Below are 18,352 nucleotides of genomic sequence, written 5' to 3'. Positions count from 1 at the left end.
TGGTAAAGAGTGCAGCAACCCCCTTGTCGACCCCATACAAAATGACCGCAAAAAATCAACGTTGTTCTTGAGCCCTAATTTCTGTACTCAGGGACAATGGCCCTCAATGAACGCTACACCTTTTTGTAGTTACACATTTTAAGAAGCTTTTGGCAATAATTTTAAGCAAATGGACGGTACAGATTTTGAGAAAATAGTTTATTTAGTTCATTCATCAAGCCTATCGAACTGCTAGTTCCAGCGCGAACTGAACCACTGCTTGGATATAGTGCTGTACAATTCTATAAAGTATTGAGCGGGAACAAAACAATTCGAATTATATGTATTCATGAAAAAACGGAAATGACTCTTAAATAATTATATTAATAAGTTAAAGAAAGTTATATAAGAAGTATTTAGTCATACTTAATAGTGCAGTTTATGGAAAAATTGCATTTTTCTCGCACGTGCTGGCAATATTATATTTCATACTGTTAAATGGCGTCAATATTTCAACCTACTTTTATCAAATTCTCCGATAATGGCCTCAAATGCACGGTAGTTGTGCATATAGAGCACGATTTATCAATCATTTTGTCTTTCATTTAATTAAAATCATCGGTACAGGTTTGAAGAAATTCTCATTTTTTTATTTCTCTCATAACATCTTATGGTAATGCAAAAAAACAAGCTGGCAATATTATATTTCTGTAAAAGGGCGTCAATATTTCAACCTATTTTTATCAATTTCTCCGATATTGGCAAACTGAAACTGCAACTTTAAATCATACATGCTTGCAGTGTTTGTCGTTATTTATTTTAACAGACAGTACATTTAAAAACAAAAACATTCAATCGTTGTGAATTGCCAACTCGTTGTGAATAGACATCGATAAATGCGCTCACTGCAATTATATCGATATGTCAAAAATATCAAATGCATCTATTTCGTGCGTGAGTGATTGTTTAATTGCTAATGCCGCTGTGGCTGTTTTAAATTTTTAAAAACGAAATTGCATGGGTGTAATATATCTATTAGAACGTATTGTATGTAACGATGCGATAATTTTGTAGCAATTCATAATTCCGGCGTTTACTCTATAAATGCGCTTTGAGTTATTTGTTTTGTGATTTTGCGTGTGTGTGTGTGTTTTGTACGAGCAACAGGTATACGCTCAACGAGTATCGATATTATATCAAGTAACATATCGCTTAGTTGTAGTTGAGATTTCGTTTGATTCGGTTGAGCCGCGCGTGTTTACTCTCGAAATTTTCCAGCGGGAAAAAATAATTTGCTGTGTAATGTAAAATACGCATAGCTATTTAGAATACATTTAACATTTATTAACAAATTGTCTGCGAATTATTAAGAAGCTAGTTGCTCGCAACTAGTTTTTCCCAATACCACAAACTGCGGCGCAGGTGTAACGCGTTTTCGAGAGGTATCAAAGCAATAACAAGTTCAAACATATCCATAATATCACCTTACACAAGACGCGCGCGTGTGTGTGTGTGTGTGTATTTCTGTGACAGTGTGTGAGTGTCGCGCAATTTGGAAAACGCGTTTGCGGTTTTTCATGCTCCGAAATGGAAAGTGGCTGCCAGCTCCAGCTCCTGCGTTTGTTGTGATCGCTGTGATTGCCGATCAATAAACACACAAATCGAAGCAAACAAAGAGGTGCGAAAAATGAAAGTGTTTTTTTTTTTCTTTCTGTTATTATTTTTGTTGCCAATGTTTGCCCACAACACAACACAACACAACAAAATTGGAAATTGTTTACCTTGTGTCGATTTGAGCACATTCCACATATGAGAGCGTATCATAGAAAGTAGATGAAATATGTTATGGAAAACTGGTCTTTCATACTCTCTTTACCATGAACTTGAGTTTTTCTCATTAATATACAAATATGCAGACACACATACACGATAATTGCGGGAAACTTAAAATACATAAAATACATACATACATACAAGGCTTTAAGCTAGGTGCTCACTTTATCATATTCATAGTCTGAGTTGACGGCCGCCGCTAATTGCTCTATAAATTCAGCGGAACCTCGGCGCATCAGCCGGGTTTGTCCACATAAAAACCTAATGTGGTTTTAGCAAAGGAAAAGTCAAAGACTTTTATAAACGTTAACGGTGAATTTCACCCGTGAAGTGAAATTATTGTTGCCGCTTAAAAGTAACACTACGTGCACTTTTCGCCTTTTTGTTTTTAGCGACAGGTGGCAGCAGCAGTTTGCAACGTGCAACGTGCGACATGCAACGCCAGCGTTCCAAATGGAGAGCGTGCCGACTCTTGACCGCAGGCCACATCGCGTCGCGTCGCGTCTCGCGGCGTCAGCGACTCGTTTTCTCAGTGCATTGTTGTCGTTGTTAGCTATCCTGCGTCTGCGTCTGCGTCTGCGTCCCGTGGCAAGTGCAGATGCCAGCAATACCAATACACATTTAACTATATACAGTGCATACATGTATGTATGCATGTATGTGTATGTGTTCAAATGGCTGTGTCCATGCTTATGTGGGGGTTACCTTTGCCTCCGATGTTGTTCTTGTTGTTGTTGTTGTTGTTGTTCTTGTGGCATCATGTCTGACTGGTCGATCTGGTGGCATGGTCTGAAAACTCGTTTCTCGCCTTTGTTGTTCTCTTTGTTTTTGTTGTTGTTGTTGCTGCCGCTGCCGCTGCTGCTGCTGGCATTCTTTGCTGGTGATTGTTGCCGCAGCTCCCTATTTGTGTGCCTCTTAATTTTTGAAGTGTTTTTTTCTTTTTTTTTTTTTGGTTTTTTTTTATAATTGGAGTAAATTTTTCGCTTGAGGAATTTAATGCCATTGCCGTGCTTGCTGCCCCTTTTTTTCGCACAGTTAATTTTCTTTTTACTCCAACCCGCATCCGAGAATTCATAATTTTTTGCATGAGTCAACATTTTGGATTTTCGAGGGAAATTACATTTGTGTGCAGCTTAGACTTTGTTATTTGGGTTTTTATGCAAAACAATATCGTGTATACGTTGAATTTCATTTAAATTTGGATTTAACTAATTTATGTCGTTATTGGTATTTAGTTTGAAATTGTGAAGTGAAGATTGTGCCATCTTCTTTATTATACCCTTTCTCGTGAAATGTGTGACGCATAGAAGGAGACATCTCCAACCCCATAAAGTTTATATATTCATGATCAGTATCAACAGCCGAGTCGATATCCGTCCGTCTGTCTGTTTCTATGCGAACTAGTCTCTCAGTTTGAAAGCTATCTTTATGAATCTTTGCAGAAGTCCCTTTTTCTGTTGCACGCAGTACATATGTCAAAACCACAACTGGATCGGACCACTATATCATATATGTAGCTGCCATAAGAGCGATCGGTCGAAAAGTAGGTTCTTGTTTGAAAAACATTTTTGTTTACAAAGATATCTTGATCAAACTTGTCCTTTGTTAGTTATACTATGCTCCTCATATAAATGCAAAATCTTATTAAGATCGGACTACTATATCATATAGCTGCCATAGGAACGATCAGTCGAAAAGTAAGTTGCTGTATGGAAAAATTATTTGTTTGCCAAGATATCTTAGCCATACTCGGCATTAACTATTTTCCTTTTGCTTCTTAGATATGGGCAAAGCACTATGAGCATTATGAAAAGGTTGGGTCTGCCAGGGTATTAAATCTTCGGCGTGCCGAAGATAGCCCTTCTTTCCCGTATTTTATCTAAAAATAAATACATTATTATAGAAAAACAAGTAGGAACGACAGCTTTGATAGGATGAAGATTAAATACACCTTTAAGGCTAATGAAAAAGCTTCATTTCTGATCGATTGTTTCCTTAGGAACCATATAATATCGTCCCTTGTGATAAGGTTTTGCAAATGCAAATGTTAGGAATAAAGAATCATTCTTTAGTTACTAAAATTCGATCATTTCTTCCATTTGAGCAAAACTATATAGTGTTTCATTGTTGATAAGGCTTTTCTTTGAGTAAGGAGCAAAGTGAAACTGGTTTCGATCAAGATGTCTTGAAAGACAAAAAGATTTGCTTACCATGATAAGTTGTAAGTTGACAATTATTGCACTATCTACAACAAAAAGACAGACCTGTGCCAAACTTCATATCGATATTTTTTAATTTTTACTTGATTCTGATCATACTGATCTACTCTATGATGCCGGAGAGGTCAACTTCTATGCGTTCTACATTTTATGACAGAATTATTATATAAAGTTATACTACGGCATAAAAAACGCAGTCTATCAAAGCGGAAAGAAAACAGTTAAAAACGCTACTCCCATTGAAATTGGGAAAAACCTTATGACTAAGTTCTCCAAGTGCAAACGGGGAATTAATGATTTCCTCGTGGAGCTTAAAGCCAATTTGCCATAAAGATTTCGTTATTTGTTATAAAACTTTTCTTTCATGCACAACAGAGTTTTCCAATTCGGCCTACTCATATACATATATATACTATATGCAGCAACTGGGCGGATCTGTGCCAAATTTCATGAATATAGCTTACATACCCTATAGCTTCTCGCCCCTTCAAGTTAGAGACTAGTTTTCAAATAAATCTATTACTTTCTATTTAATATAGATTTAATCGTCTTTCATATCAGAAATATATATATTTAATCGGGAATCAAGTTCTATATATATAATGAGTAAGAAAATAAATATACTTATAATAGGGAAAATAAAAGTAACTATGTTTGTCCCCTAGAAATCGATTTTTCGGAGCTCTTAAGAGATTGAGATGCAGAAATTGGAAAGATCGGCTCTCGTATGGCATAGATAATGGCATCTCACTTTGTACATAGCTCCGTCCACAATTTGGGGACTGCGTGTGTGAATGTATGTATTATTAAAGCTTATACTGGCAGGTTAACATATATGTATATTTAGATATCCTGGAGCTGCCATGTTCCTCTAGATTTTACTTTGCTTCAGTTCACAGGTCAATTTGAGTCCTTCCCTCTCGACATTCTTTTCTTGTTGGTACTAATGTACCGTCTAGAACTTGGCAAATAAAAGATCAATAAATATATATAATAATAAATATAATATATATAATAAAATATATAATATAAACGAATATTATTTTTATTGTCGCATTGCATCTAAGCCAAGTTAAGCGAAATATACTGTAGTTACGAAAACAGATGTGTGTAAATTAAAATGTTTTTATATGGATTCCAATTTTGTTTAATGTAAGGTTCACATTTGCAATTATTTATATGATTTTTATTTGGTTTTAGGCACTTGGCAGCTTTAAAGCATCGCTTTCACAATGCACAGAAAAAAAATGCGATGATGATGATGTCAAATGTGCTTGATGAATGCCCAATGACAAAGCGAACACGAGATAATAATTAGCAGAAGCTAGACAAAGCATATCGTAAATTATACGAATTAAATGAAATACAAAAAAAAAAACAACCAAACGAATGGCAACAAAAGTTATACCGAGATGAAACGCTTTTAATACTCGCAATGGCAAATAGATATCCCATAATTGCGGCCTGAGAGGAACAAACAAGTTTATTTTCGACAACAACGTGAACAGAAGATGCCAATAATAACAGCGACTACAACGACGACGGGGGCGGGGGCGGCGACGGTAGCGGGGACGGGAGCGGGAGCGGGAAGCGGCGCAGCTGCAGCTGGCGCAGCGGCCAAAAGCGGCGCATTGCTGGCAAAGGCAGCAGCCGCGAGTGATTACCTAATGCATCAGCAGCACCAACATCAGCAGCAGCAGCAGCAGCAGCATTTTAACAGCCATTATTATCAACAGCAGCAGCAGCAGCAGCAACAGTTGGCGCCAGCGTCGGCTGTGCTAAATGCTTCCCACCAGCATTCGCATCCACATCCACATCCTGTTGCCAGTTCAGCAACAACAACAGCAGCAGCAGCAGCGGCAGCGGCAGCTGCGTCGAGCGGCGCTTCAACCAGTTTTGCAACATTTAACGGAAACTCAAGTCTAAATTCTAACCTTGCCAACGGAAGTAGCTTGGCTAACCACGCCAAGAGATTCAATTGCAACGACGCAAGCGGCGCAGATCTAGCTGTTGTTGCTGGCAACGGCGACAGCAACAACAGTTATCCAATCGCTGGCATGCACAAGCCAACAGGAGGAGGAGGAGCAGCAGCAGCAGCAGCAGGTCCACCTCTGGGCTTGCCGCCACCCGCCATCAAGAAGTCCACGTCCACGTCCGCATCGCTGCACGCCTCGCGCGAAGATGTCGCCTCGCTGGGCGGCACCTCCTCGCTGAACAGCCAAGTTTCTGGCCAACATCAGTATATTGGCAACGGCGTCGGCATCAACGGCAACTCCACAAGTGGACGCACAGGAGGAGTGCATCCCAGCAGCATCTTGAAAGGCAGCAAAGGTAAGCGGCTAACTCCACTAAATACCATCTGCCCTGCATCTTACTGTCATTCCCCTCCCAGATAACTGTTAGTTGTTGTTTTTCTTTTGTGTAATAAAACAAGTGTGCTCTGCTCGGGAGTGCCCGACTAGGAGATACCCTGTTTCTTTAGTTTTCTTTACGAAATGATTATATCTAAATAGCCAAGTCGATCTAGCCACGTTCGTCTGTCTGTCCGTCAGTCCGTCCGTCCGTATGTATAAACGCAAGGATCTCAGAACCTATAAGAGCTAGGGACTGAAATTTCAGCTGTAGGTTCTCCTAGTCCCCGCGCAGATCGAGTTTGTTTTCGATACTTGATAACTTGCCCCGTTCCCAAGTAATCGATAAAAATCGGTATCGAAATCCTGTTATTTTTAGCAATTTCGGCAAATAATATGAGCTAGAGTCACCAAACTTGATATGTAGCTTCTAGAATAGTATATATATATCAAGTATTTTTCATTTTATACCTACCGCATGTCGGAAGAAGAGGGTTCAGGGTATCCCCTAGTCGGGAGCTCCCGACTAGAACATGTCGATGTTTGCCTTATTTTGCGCCCAGTTGACTTGGCAGCTTTGAATAAGTGATTCAACTGGGTTAGGGCAAACAGTTCTAAAGGAAATTGAGGCCAGTTTGGCGCTGTTAATCATGGCTGTGTAAATAGAAAACCACATGCCACAGACCAAGCTATACATAGATGGCCCTCCCGTCCACATGGCCAGCATGAGGGCGTCCACTTCAGTTTCGGGTCCGGGTCCGGTTCGGGTTTGGTTTCGGTTGCACTTGCAATACGACGAAATTAGCTGCTGTTAAAAATAACCAAAATACGAATAAGACTTCAAACTAATTGGTTTGCCTTGGCTTTTTGCTGCACAGCGGGCAAGAGTTCAATTGATTTGCCTGTTTTACGGCTTGTGCTTTGTACTTTTGTTTCAACAGACAGACACGTGCCAATTGTTTACAACTCATGCTCAGCTGAAAAAAAACTTAAGACAATGGATCAGTTGTAAGTCGAACCCATTTCTCACTTCTGCTTGTGGGTCTTCTCGCTCTACGAGTACTTGGTTCACTTCACTCAATCGTCTTGGCTGAGTTTGTTTGCTTTGTTCCCTCTGATGGTTCAAGAGTAAGTACAACAGCAGTTCACTTTGGAGCTAACGAATTCAACATGTTTATAAACTAATTATGCACCCATTGAAAATGGGCAATGCTGGGTATAATGGCTTGCTGAAAATTGATGTGTGTCTGACTCTATCAAGTATATTTATACTATATATTTGGTCAGGCGAGCTGATCAAGCTCTCGGTTCCTCCGTCTCTCTCTCTCTCTCTCTCTTACGACAAATGCTAAAAACTTGAAATATTATATTATCGTAGATTATACGCAGAACGAGCTTCTCATAGGTTATAGGTCTCGTAGGTTATAGCATAACAGTTAATATTAAAATCATTTTGCTTAAGAAAGTATTTATATTTAGGAAACCTTTGCCTATTTTCCCCACAACTGTTCAAATTCAGTTTTATTTTAAACCCTGTGTCTTGTGCTTTAGTTTACACAAACACACACATTTGAATACCAGAGTTGAGATCTTAAAAAAATCGGACTATACACACCGAGATTTTCAGGACTACAATTTCTATCGCGTGGGGCTGAGGGCAGATGAAGCACAATCCATGCTTGTATCTAGCAAAAGTTCCATAGTAACTGCTAGTCGGGCACTCCCGTACTAACTAACTTGTAGGGTATGCAATGCGACACTTAATAACATTTTGCACTCATGTGTCCTTCATTTGAAAACTCTCCGAGTGCCATTTGATGCACTGTTATGTGAGAGCAAATGCCGCTTCATCCACTTGGCAATGCTGCTCATGGAACCACCTGCCATCTAATTTATACCTGGGTCTCTCACTGTTCACGTCTTAAAACGCAACGTAGTAAATTGTAGCCACAGCCACATTCACATTCATTCATTCATGAAACCCCAAGCCGAACGAGTTGACGCCAAAGCCAAATCGACCCACATGTCAGGTGTGTGGGGGCTGCCTCCAAATTGATCGAGTTTCGTCTTATACGACTGCGTGGGCGTGTGGGCGTGGCCAGAATTAGTCTGTTTATGCACATGATGTGGAAAATGAATATTTATAGTTTAAAGACACATTTAACGAGGAGTGGGCAATCCGACCAAATGCTGAAACAATACCTTAAAAAACTAAAATCGCATTCGGAAGTTGGCCAAGCGACATTCCTAATCGGAGAATCATCTTTGGGGGTTGGTTAATGTCTCGCTTGGCTTAGTTCCGAACAGGTGTGTTTCATGATAAATATCCCTTTGTTATGCGGGTCGTGATGAAGCTTATGAAACTTATTTATTAGCGCGTTTCTTTCACATGCAGTCAAAAGTGTGAACTCGATGGCGGGGGACTTGAGGAGGATGTGAGACGCAGTTCGTGCCCCGAGTGGCGACTGATGGCAATGAACTCCATGGTCACCCACGAGGAAACACCACCTCAACCGTTGCCTTATCATTTACGCGTCATGTCAGTGGCAATTAGCAGACGCCGTCGCCGACGCTGCGATTATTAATTTCTTGATTACGACAACATTGTGACATGCAAAAGGAAAACACCTTCAAGGGGGCTACATATAAGAGATGAGAGGTGAGAGAGGGGAGCGTGGAGCGGGGAGCGCCTCTTGGTTTATGGCGTGCCGTGTAAGCCAAGCTAACGAAGCAGCAAAGCCAATTAGATGCCATCATTATGCGGCACAAGAACCAACTGTGCAATGCCACATCGCCAGCCGATGATGAATCAGCTGCACCTCAAGAGCAGCTCCATCGTAGCACCTCATATTTGTAGGGTTGCCTATGAACAAAGACATTGCCTTCACTCAGCAGCTGGGAGGGGTTGCGGGTTGCGGGTTGCGGGTTGCGGGTTGCGGCAATCCTGAAGTGGGGCACATTGCTTGACTCAATGACATTAATTACATGGAAGGGAGCTGAAGAGTGCGTGGCTCGACTTCTGCTCAATTCAATGGATTGACCACTTGGTGGGCTCTTTTCGACTGCTTCAGTCTTTTAGCTATACGCCTAGTTATTCCAACATTCCCTGGCTTGAATAGTTAATTGAAATGTGGGACGCGCACTTTATTTTCTCACAACACATAACATAGCTTGTTCAGTGGCCGGTACTTGACTTGGAAGGGAAAAACAAGAAAGAACGGCACGCCGAATATAATACACCCTTCAAGACATTTGGCTCCAGGGTTTTGCCTGCCACACACAAACTATTTTGTCTAATAAATATGCCTCTTGTCGTAGTCTAGTCCGATATTGAGACAAAGCGGAGGTAAAACACAAACTTACTTTTCGAAAGATGCATAATATAATGCATGATATAATGGTCCGATCCGGCAAATGTCGACATGTTGCAAAGGAACGGACGGACAGACGAATTTTGATATATCCAGATCTTACTCCAGAATGGGTTTGGAAATGTCTTCTTCTTTATTCATGACAAAATTGAAGTATCCTCTACAAAAAGCAAATAGGGTGAAACGTGGATTTTTCTTTGCCTCTTACGCTCTTTATCCTCCTTTTTTTTTGGCCTCCATTTGCAGGTAAATTTGAAAATGCATTCAACTTTTGTGCGTCACTGTCATTGACCCTACTCCGGAGTTGGTAGCTTGTTGGCTGCATTTCATGATCCACCCCTGACCGATTGTTGTAATATAATGGGCTTCTCATAACGACTTACCTGGCGAGTATGTTATTCGTATGCCTCGCATGAAAGTGAGTCATGCGCCCGACTTGCTCGATTCACAATCCTCAATCTGAAGATCAGAGGCATGCGTGTTTTATACCCTTTCAGCGGGTAACTCGATTGGTTTACGAAATATGTAATCCATTGAAGGAAATATTTCTTCATCTTCAAGAAGTTATAAATACACAGAAATAAACTTAGTTTGCTCAAATATAATGCGACAGATTTAGATTAAGATGTTGGAAGGTTTTAACATTTTTTTTTGAAGAACTAAATCATTTAAGTGCTTGTAGAATTGATTGTCATCTGAGAGGGTATTTAATCTTCGGTTATCTTAAAAGAAGTGTTATTTCTGCATTTGTGCTAATCAAGCAATATCCATTACTCATAATAAGTGGTTTCCAGTTTCCAGTTTCTTCATGATTGACAACGATAACCACGCAAAAATGCTGGCTAATTGCAGAAAGAAGATTGACGGGAGGCGTAAAAGAGATGCACATGGAGAGATGCACAGAGATACGAGCTCGTTCCCAACATCGTCTCATTGTTAGATTAACAATGCATTCACAAGCTCCTAAATATAAACATCTTGGCGATCTTGGCCGAGCATATGTCCGCCCAATATGTAGTTGGGCGTGGTCAACAATTGAAGCAGGGCAAGTTTCTATTTAGGAAGAGTTCATTGACTTTCAAATAAAAGCAAATCTTAGCCTTTTGGAAAATTTAGGCATAGGGGAATTTCTAATTGCGATCGGTTTAATAGGTTTTATAGGAGATTTCTACAAAACCCATTCAAAATGAATATAATGTTTAAGTGCAAATGTGTGTAATCTACGACCCTATAAAGTACATATATATACATATTGTTTTCGGAGGGGGGAAGCTTAGTGAAACTCCGTTTATTTTCTCTCTAGATCTGCAAGAGCCAATAATATCGATAAATATCGACTCGTAATATCGATAAATATCGATTCTTAATATCGGTAAATATCGATTCTTAATATCGATAAATATCGTTTCTTAGCCATCGGTTGTTATGCGTAACCCGGAGATTATAACAGCTAGGCACACCAAAATTGGTATGTAGGCTAGGGTATATGCATATTACAAATAATTCTCTTTTTGATATTTTTTAAAATTTTATTTTATTTTTAATGCCAGTTTTTCGTGCTCTGGTATATATAGTACACATTTGGCTGCCATATTTAGGCCCTGATAATTGTATACAAATCAGACAATATTCAGCAATACATTTCCCATCGTGTGAAGCTGAGGCAACGCGAAGAAGAAGCAGAAGTTTGTGTGTGTGTGTGGTTTTTCGTGTGTTTTGTAGGATCTGCTAGTCGAGCACTCCCGACTTGTTTATGTTTATTCCATCCGAAACCATGCTGAATCAGTATTTTCGTCAAGTTTTCGAATACTTTTCTTATCTAACACAAGGAACCGGAAAGATAAGAATTGTTTTGCATAGATAAGGGAACATTATACATGGGTGCAGTAAATGGAATAGAGTAAACTGTGACTTGCTCGACTTTCAATACCCTTACCCTTAAAAAAAAAACAGTGTGCTGTGCGTTCAAAAGAACTGTATTTTTGTGCCACATCTGGTGATCAAATAGCTTAAGCTAGCTCTCTCGCTCGCTCCACAAATATTTACACAACAGACAAGTGAAGTCGTTTGTTGGGGAAGTGGGGGGGGGGACTTGTAACTGGGCGGAGGAGCGCCCCGTTAAAGCAAACTGTGCCACAGCGCCAACAACTTCCGTAGTTGGTCTCGTTCCTTCGTTCGTTCGTTCACACTTTCTGGATTATGCAGCCTCCACAGAAACACACACACACACACACATACACTATGCTACATGGCAGAACTTCTATTTGTGTTAGTTGGTAAAAGCGTCCAGGGGGGGAGGGGGGGGGGGGCTGAAGTCCAACTGAATCGAAGATGAGGCGTTCGTTTACCGTTTGCCGTCTGGCAATAAAACACCGCCTCGCCCCGCACCGCCCCTCCCCGCCAGGCAGCCAGCCCTTACAGCGCCCATATATAAATATTTATATTTCTCTATGCAAATGATTCGTTTTGAAATTAGATTTTTGCGATTTGAAGAAGTCTGCTCTAGTCTACTCTCCGGACTGCAATTCGTTTCGTTTAGTGATGTTTACATCGCAGCTACATATGCATGAATATGTAGATATATGAAAAAAATATGCCTATAAAAACGATTCGTATGTATATGGGATGTCTTTATGTCTATGGGCTAACGATGACCGGACCGCTTCTCATTGGAGCACAGTTAGATGAAAAGCTTTGATTCTGTTTTAATGAGCATCGATGTATAATTTAACATGGGACGGAGACAGAATGAAGACATTACAATAGCTATCAAAAAAATGTTGAACTTAGAAGTTTAATAGACTTTCTTCTTGTTCTGTAAGAAGGTTCTATTCCTTATAAGTTCAAGCTATTTTTGGAGATTGACTTACGTACAGACTGATTAATTCGTGATTTATGTAAAGCTCAAACGGCAATTGCTGGGAAACTCTTTTACTTACCTGTGCGCCTATAAATATCCCAAAGTTGAAATACTCTTGATTACAATTTTTGACATTTTTATCCGACCAACTATAAAAATTATTTTCAAATATCTATTAAAAAAGGTTATTTGTAACGTGATGCAACGATTCCGGGAAATTAGAACTCGGTGAAATGGAAATGGATGCTCAAAATATTTGCCAGCAATCTTAATTTTCCAAAAAATGGGTGAAAAATGATGTAAACAATTTGCAGAAAAAAAACTTGGCCTGCACAAGGCTGGGGAACTACACGCTATTAGTGTACATAATTACATACTTCTTTTGCCACGCCAGAAACACTAGGAGCTAGCTAAAAACTGGGTCAGGTGTCCAGGTTAGTCTGGAGCTGTTTTTTGGTTAATAATACACCTGCTCGTTTGCTGATGATCAAACAGTTTACGGTTCATTCAACAGGGGCAGTCACAAAAAGCATTGCACTGGCAATGGCCCATGCAACATACCAAATCAGGGGCCTGGCCAAACTATTTTCGGCTGGTTGCACACCTACATCTACGAGAGGTAGACAGGTGCCCTGCAATAAATGACCTAGCAACGGGCTAGGGTGACAAGTCATTCAAGCAAGAGCTAATTGTGGGGCGCACATATCCGGTTTGAGGTCAGCTTGTGCCGGTGCTGCTGGGTTCATTGATTTTCGTTCACAGAGAAAGACGTGAGTCCAGATAACTTCTATGAAGGATACTCAGATTTTATCTGTTCCATTTAATGCCCAGTACCCCTTTTACAATCGAAAACTAAACCGTTTTTCTTTTGATTGCAGAGAACCTTTTGCAAAATACATATTACAATGGCGAAGGCGGGGACAGCAGCATGGGCAGCGAATGTGGCGGAGCTGGTGGAGACATCAATCAGACTAATCATGAGGATCCCGGCGATGGCCTGGGACCCCTGCCGCCGAAATGGGAGACCGCCTACACGGAACGAGGCGAGCTGTACTTTATAGAGTAAGTGAGACCAAGCAGCTATAAAGCACGTGTAATAATCATAATTTCACTTTGTGTAGCCACAATACGGGCACCTCACATTGGCTGGATCCGCGTTTGTCCAAGTATCAGAAGAAATCGCTGGAGGATTGCTGCGAGGATGAGCTGCCCTATGGCTGGGAGAAGATTGAAGACTCTATGTACGGCATGTACTTTATTGATCACGTTAATCGTCGCACCCAGTATGAGAATCCCGTACTAGAAGCCAAACGACGTGCGGCCGAACAACGGCAGCAGCAGCACGAACAGATGCAGCTCCAGCAACTCCAGCAGCAGCAGCAGCAACAACCGCCGCCGCCGCCGCCGCAGCAACGTTCAAAGACGCCGACGGCAGCGCATGAGGCGGCAGCCAGGCAAACGCCGATGCCAAGTGCAACGATTCCCATTGCGAACACTGCCAAGCTGCCATACAAGTTCACGCGCAATCCGGCGGAGCTGCAGGGCCAGCGCATCAACACGACGCTGCTGAAGTCCACGCGCGGACTGGGCTTTACGATCGTCGGCAGCGACGGCAGCAACGGCAGCGACGTAGAGGAGTTTCTGCAAATCAAGACCGTGGTGCCCAATGGCCCAGCCTGGCTGGATGGCCAGCTGCAGACGGGCGATGTGCTGGTCTATGTGAACGATACCTGCGTCCTGGGCTACACCCATCACGACATGGTGAACATCTTTCAGTCAATATTGCCCGGAGAGACAGCTGCGCTGGAGGTGTGCCGCGGTTACCCGCTGCCTTTCGATCCGAATGATCCCAATACTGAGGTGGTGACGACCATGGCCGTGGATGGACTCTCTTCCGAGTCGGAGAAGCAGCGTCGTTTAAATGTCGACCTCAACATGGATGGCAATTACAATTTTCTGGATTTGTCCGGTGAAGGTGTCAGCAAGGCAGCTGGAAGTGGAAGTGGCTTCATACTCATGAAAAAGCCGGAGCTCTACACATTCTCCATTATGAAGGGAGCCATGGGCTTTGGGTTCACCATCGCAGACTCTGCCTGCGGTCAAATAGTGAAGAAGATCCTCGACCGCAACTGCTGCACTCAGCTGCTCGAGGGAGACGTGCTGCTCGAGATAAACGGCATCAACGTGCGCAACAAGCCTCACTTCTATGTGGTCGAGTTGCTGAAAGAGTGCAGCCAAACCACGCCCACCGCCCTCAAGATACAACGCACGCCGCCCGAGCAAGCGGCTAGCAGCCAAGGCAGCCAGCTGGGCGTGAGTAATGTGGCCAATCTGCGAAAGAACTTTGTTGGCAGCGGACTCTTTCGCAGCAAAACGCCCACCGCCGACCTGTACAGCACGCAGCCGAAAGAGGTGCTGCCCATGCGGCCCAAGACGCCGTTGGTGGACACACGACGTGCCCGCGTTCTGACGCCAAATAATGAGCTGCAGCAGACGGATGTGGAGGCGGCGGCGGCGGCGGCAAGTGACAACAAATCACTGCACCTGCAGGCACAGGGAAAATCGAATAATAGTCTGCAGGAGCTGGACGATATACCCTTTATGGATCCCTATCCCAAGATGGTGAGCCGACTGAGCGAGCGCCTCGCCGAGGCCACATTACAGAGCAGCGTCGATGTCGATGTCGGCGATGGGGGCAGCTACAATCCCATTTACGGCTTGCCACCAAGCATGCAGCCGCTGCCCCTGCCGCTGGCTCATCACGAGTCCTGCTACTGTTACGACTGTCAGGCCCAGCGCTACCAACGGCCCCAGCAGTCGACGCAACTGGGCTACTATGTCCAGCAACCGCCTGTTTCTGCGGCAACCGGCCAGTACTCGCCATTGCAGGCAGCACACATTCAGAATGAGCGCATGCAGCGGCGCGTCAACGAGCTGCTGAGCGATAGACGACGTGTAGGGTTCGCCAATTTGGATCCGCCACAGCAGCAGCAGCAGCTGCAGCATTCGCCCAGCTGGCGCAATGGTGCGTTGCTGGATGCTTCGGAGGATGCCGATCAATGCGAGCTGACCGAAGTAACGTTGGAACGGCAGGCGATGGGCTTCGGCTTTCGCATTGTAGGCGGCACTGAGGAGGGTTCTCAGGTGACCGTTGGCCACATTGTGCCTGGCGGCGCAGCGGATAATGATCACCGCATTGCCACCGGTGACGAGATCCTAAGCATCGATGGCATCAATGTGGTAAGTCGCTTCGCGCCGGCTCACAGCATGTTTCGTTTCTAAAATGCATTCCTTTGCATTTCTAATTGGGTTAGCTAAACTCTTCGCATCACAAAGTCGTTTCGCTGGTGGGCGAGTCAGCCGTGCGCGGACAGGTCACCATGATACTGCGCAGGCGACGGGCGCCGCTGTTGCAACAAGCGCCGCTGGCGCAGCTCCGACGTTATCCCTACGACGTGATTGTTAGTCGCCACGAGAACGAGGGCTTTGGCTTTGTAATAATCTCCTCGTCTAATCATTACTACGGCTCGACAATTGGTATGAACACATCCCTTTAATGCCATCCAAAAAGCAATTGATTTTTACATGAAATTCGTTTATGCACAGGCAAACTTATACCTGGCAGTCCGGCTGATAGGTGTGGCGAGCTGAAAGTGGGCGACAGGATAATTGCAGTTAACCGCATCGACATTGCGGGCATGTCGCACGGCGATGTTGTCAATCTTATAAAAGAGTCTGGACTGCATGTCCGCCTCACTATCGGCTGTCCACTCAAAGAGGGCGGGCCCAGTCCAGGCGGAAGCAGTGCAGGCCTGGGTTCAAACACTCCGCTGCAGGCCTCGCCCAGTTTACTTAAAGCACCACAACAACAACAACTGCAACAACAACAACAGCTGCAACAACAACAACAGCTGCAACAACACCAGCAACTGGAAATGCCAGGACTAGGCCCCATGCCTGGCAGTTATCTGGAGCGGGCCAGTACCAACATCGCGGCTACACTCGCCCTTCATCAGCAGCAGCCACAGTTATGACTCTGAGATTTACGCATTCGGCTCTACAAGAGCTTTCTCTAGCTAGTTTAAATGTGCATTTTACAGTGCAGTGCCGTAGTTTTATCAATAACTGCTAAGTAACCCCAAAGACTGAATTTAGTAACATATGAAACATTTCAATTTACGAATCTCTAAGCGCTTTGTGAAGCTCTACACAAAATTGTCATTAAAATCTGTTGTATTTTTATATCCGTTTAAGTGATTTGCCTTGTAGTTTACATAGATCTAAGACATAATTAAAATCTTGAGCTTTTTTCTATATTTATAAACAATTCTGATTGTCAAATATGGCATCACTTTTAACATATTACCATAAGCCCATATTCTGTATGATGCATTACATAAGGTTTGTCTATAAATACCAATTATTTAGTCTAGACATATATGTACAAATGTATAGGACCTAAATATTTTTAATTTATACAATAATATGTTGTTCAATAAATGATATTACGACTAGTTTTTAGTAAGCGCATCATTTGAGCGCATCCATCCTTTAGAATTTAGTGCGAATCAGTTTCAGTTTGGGCGACTATTCCCATTTCTATATGTACATCCGGATATTTAGCGATGTAAGCTTCTTAATACAGCTCTATTAGTGCTTTGCAATAGTTTAATCCAATATCAAAGCGCCAAAAATATCGTAGTAGAGTATAAGTACTGCTGATATAATATAGTATTCCAAGCAGAAGATAGGCAGCATTTGATCCTGATTAATATGGGATTTTAATTGTTTCCAATGCTTTAAATATTATTTAAATTGGCTTTAAACGATTTTCAGGTAAACGGCTGGCATGCAGATCACCGCAGCGCGATCTTAACACTTTTGTTTTATTTACCATCATACAAAAATTATATATATGTTATTCATTTGTAGTAAATCGTTACAAAATTAATTGTGTCTGCTAATTAAGCTTATGTATAGAATATATAAATGAGTTGAATACAGCTGGGGAAGATTGCGACAACATTTATATAGGCTTAATTTTAAAGTGCAGACCGATGAGAGAAAAGACCAAACACTTCAGATCCTGCACCAAATAATAAAAGCAGCGCAAGCCTTCTGGGTCCTTTGACCGATTCACGTCCACCAATGAGCCTGTCTTTGAGGTAGTAAAGGAAATGTGCTCGTCGCCAATAACTATTTCCAGTTCCTTTTGAAATCGAGAAATGCAATGGTTAATATTTGTATATATGTACATACAAATTGGCGGCATTTGCACGAAGCAATCCGCCTACTCACCTGTCGACCAACGCGATCTGGAGGCGGCCACGGCAGATCATCTTCCTGCATTATTTCTGAGTCAATTATTATGCGCTTTAGCTCCTCCATGACAGATTGGTGGACAAATGCCTCTTTGCGGATCATGGTATCGTTTTTATAGTTGGAATTGTTGGCGTAGCGTAGTTTTCCATCTGGTCTGAACTCGAACTCAAGGAACTCGTGTCCGAACTTTCCTTTGTGGCCGACATAATAACGCAAGTAGAAGTCCTCTGTTGACATTTTTTTCACTTGTGTTGTCCAAATAGTTCTTGAAGTTTTTAATAAATGAATAAATTGTATATCTCTTCAGCAAACACTTTTCCTCACAACGTTGCGGCTTTCTTCAGGGTTGCGCATTGTGGTTACTTTCGATAATTTTATACACATTGTTGATAGCTCACTGTATATCGATAGGTATCG

At 42.3% G+C, this 18,352-nt stretch overlaps 2 protein-coding genes across 3 annotated transcripts; one reads left to right on the top strand and one right to left on the bottom strand.

The window, feature by feature from the left end:
* The first annotated feature begins 964 nt into the window (after nucleotides 1–964).
* Nucleotides 965–17,138, top strand: Magi (magi). Its single transcript, XM_064687959.1, has 6 exons — nucleotides 965–1,657; nucleotides 5,232–6,362; nucleotides 13,492–13,675; nucleotides 13,735–15,853; nucleotides 15,928–16,150; nucleotides 16,220–17,138. The coding sequence occupies exons 2-6, from the start codon at nucleotides 5,543–5,545 to the stop codon at nucleotides 16,645–16,647; spliced, it is 3,774 nt and encodes a 1,257-aa protein (XP_064544029.1). The 5' UTR covers nucleotides 965–1,657; nucleotides 5,232–5,542; the 3' UTR covers nucleotides 16,648–17,138.
* Nucleotides 17,139–17,442: 304 nt separating this feature from the next.
* mago (mago, exon junction complex subunit) lies at nucleotides 17,443–18,352 on the bottom strand. 2 transcript variants are annotated; one of them, XM_064687964.1, is made up of 3 exons: nucleotides 18,260–18,352; nucleotides 17,912–18,200; nucleotides 17,443–17,822 (listed from the first exon to the last, which is right to left on the bottom strand). In XM_064687964.1, the coding sequence occupies exons 2-3, from the start codon at nucleotides 18,170–18,172 to the stop codon at nucleotides 17,640–17,642; spliced, it is 444 nt and encodes a 147-aa protein (XP_064544034.1). In that variant the 5' UTR covers nucleotides 18,173–18,200; nucleotides 18,260–18,352; the 3' UTR covers nucleotides 17,443–17,639. The 2 variants fall into 2 exon arrangements, with proteins under 2 accessions (XP_064544034.1, XP_064544033.1); XM_064687963.1 differs by having other exon boundaries at nucleotides 17,912–18,288.

This window comes from Drosophila montana, unplaced genomic scaffold (assembly GCF_035044405.1).
Source record: "Drosophila montana isolate Dmon_TW-CO22-7 unplaced genomic scaffold, ASM3504440v1 contig_3200_1, whole genome shotgun sequence".
In the NCBI taxonomy this organism is placed as follows: domain Eukaryota; kingdom Metazoa; phylum Arthropoda; class Insecta; order Diptera; family Drosophilidae; genus Drosophila; species Drosophila montana.
Note: the sequence above shows the minus strand (reverse complement) of the source record. Positions and strands in the feature narration are given on the sequence as shown.

What these genes read in the sequence shown, in the direction of transcription:
- Magi (XM_064687959.1), top strand. Translation starts at nt 5,543, where the DNA reads ATGCCAATAATAACAGCGACTACAACGACGACGGGGGCGGGGGCGGCG. An exon ending in CATCTTGAAAGGCAGCAAAG is followed by an intron (nt 6,363 to 13,491) that starts GTAAGCGGCTAA and finishes TTTTGATTGCAG; the next exon opens with AGAACCTTTTGCAAAATACA. An exon ending in TTACTACGGCTCGACAATTG is followed by an intron (nt 16,151 to 16,219) that starts GTATGAACACAT and finishes GTTTATGCACAG; the next exon opens with GCAAACTTATACCTGGCAGT.
- mago (XM_064687964.1), bottom strand. Translation starts at nt 18,172, where the DNA reads ATGTCAACAGAGGACTTCTACTTGCGTTATTATGTCGGCCACAAAGGA. An exon ending in CAGATCGCGTTGGTCGACAG is followed by an intron (nt 17,823 to 17,911) that starts GTGAGTAGGCGG and finishes CGATTTCAAAAG; the next exon opens with GAACTGGAAATAGTTATTGG.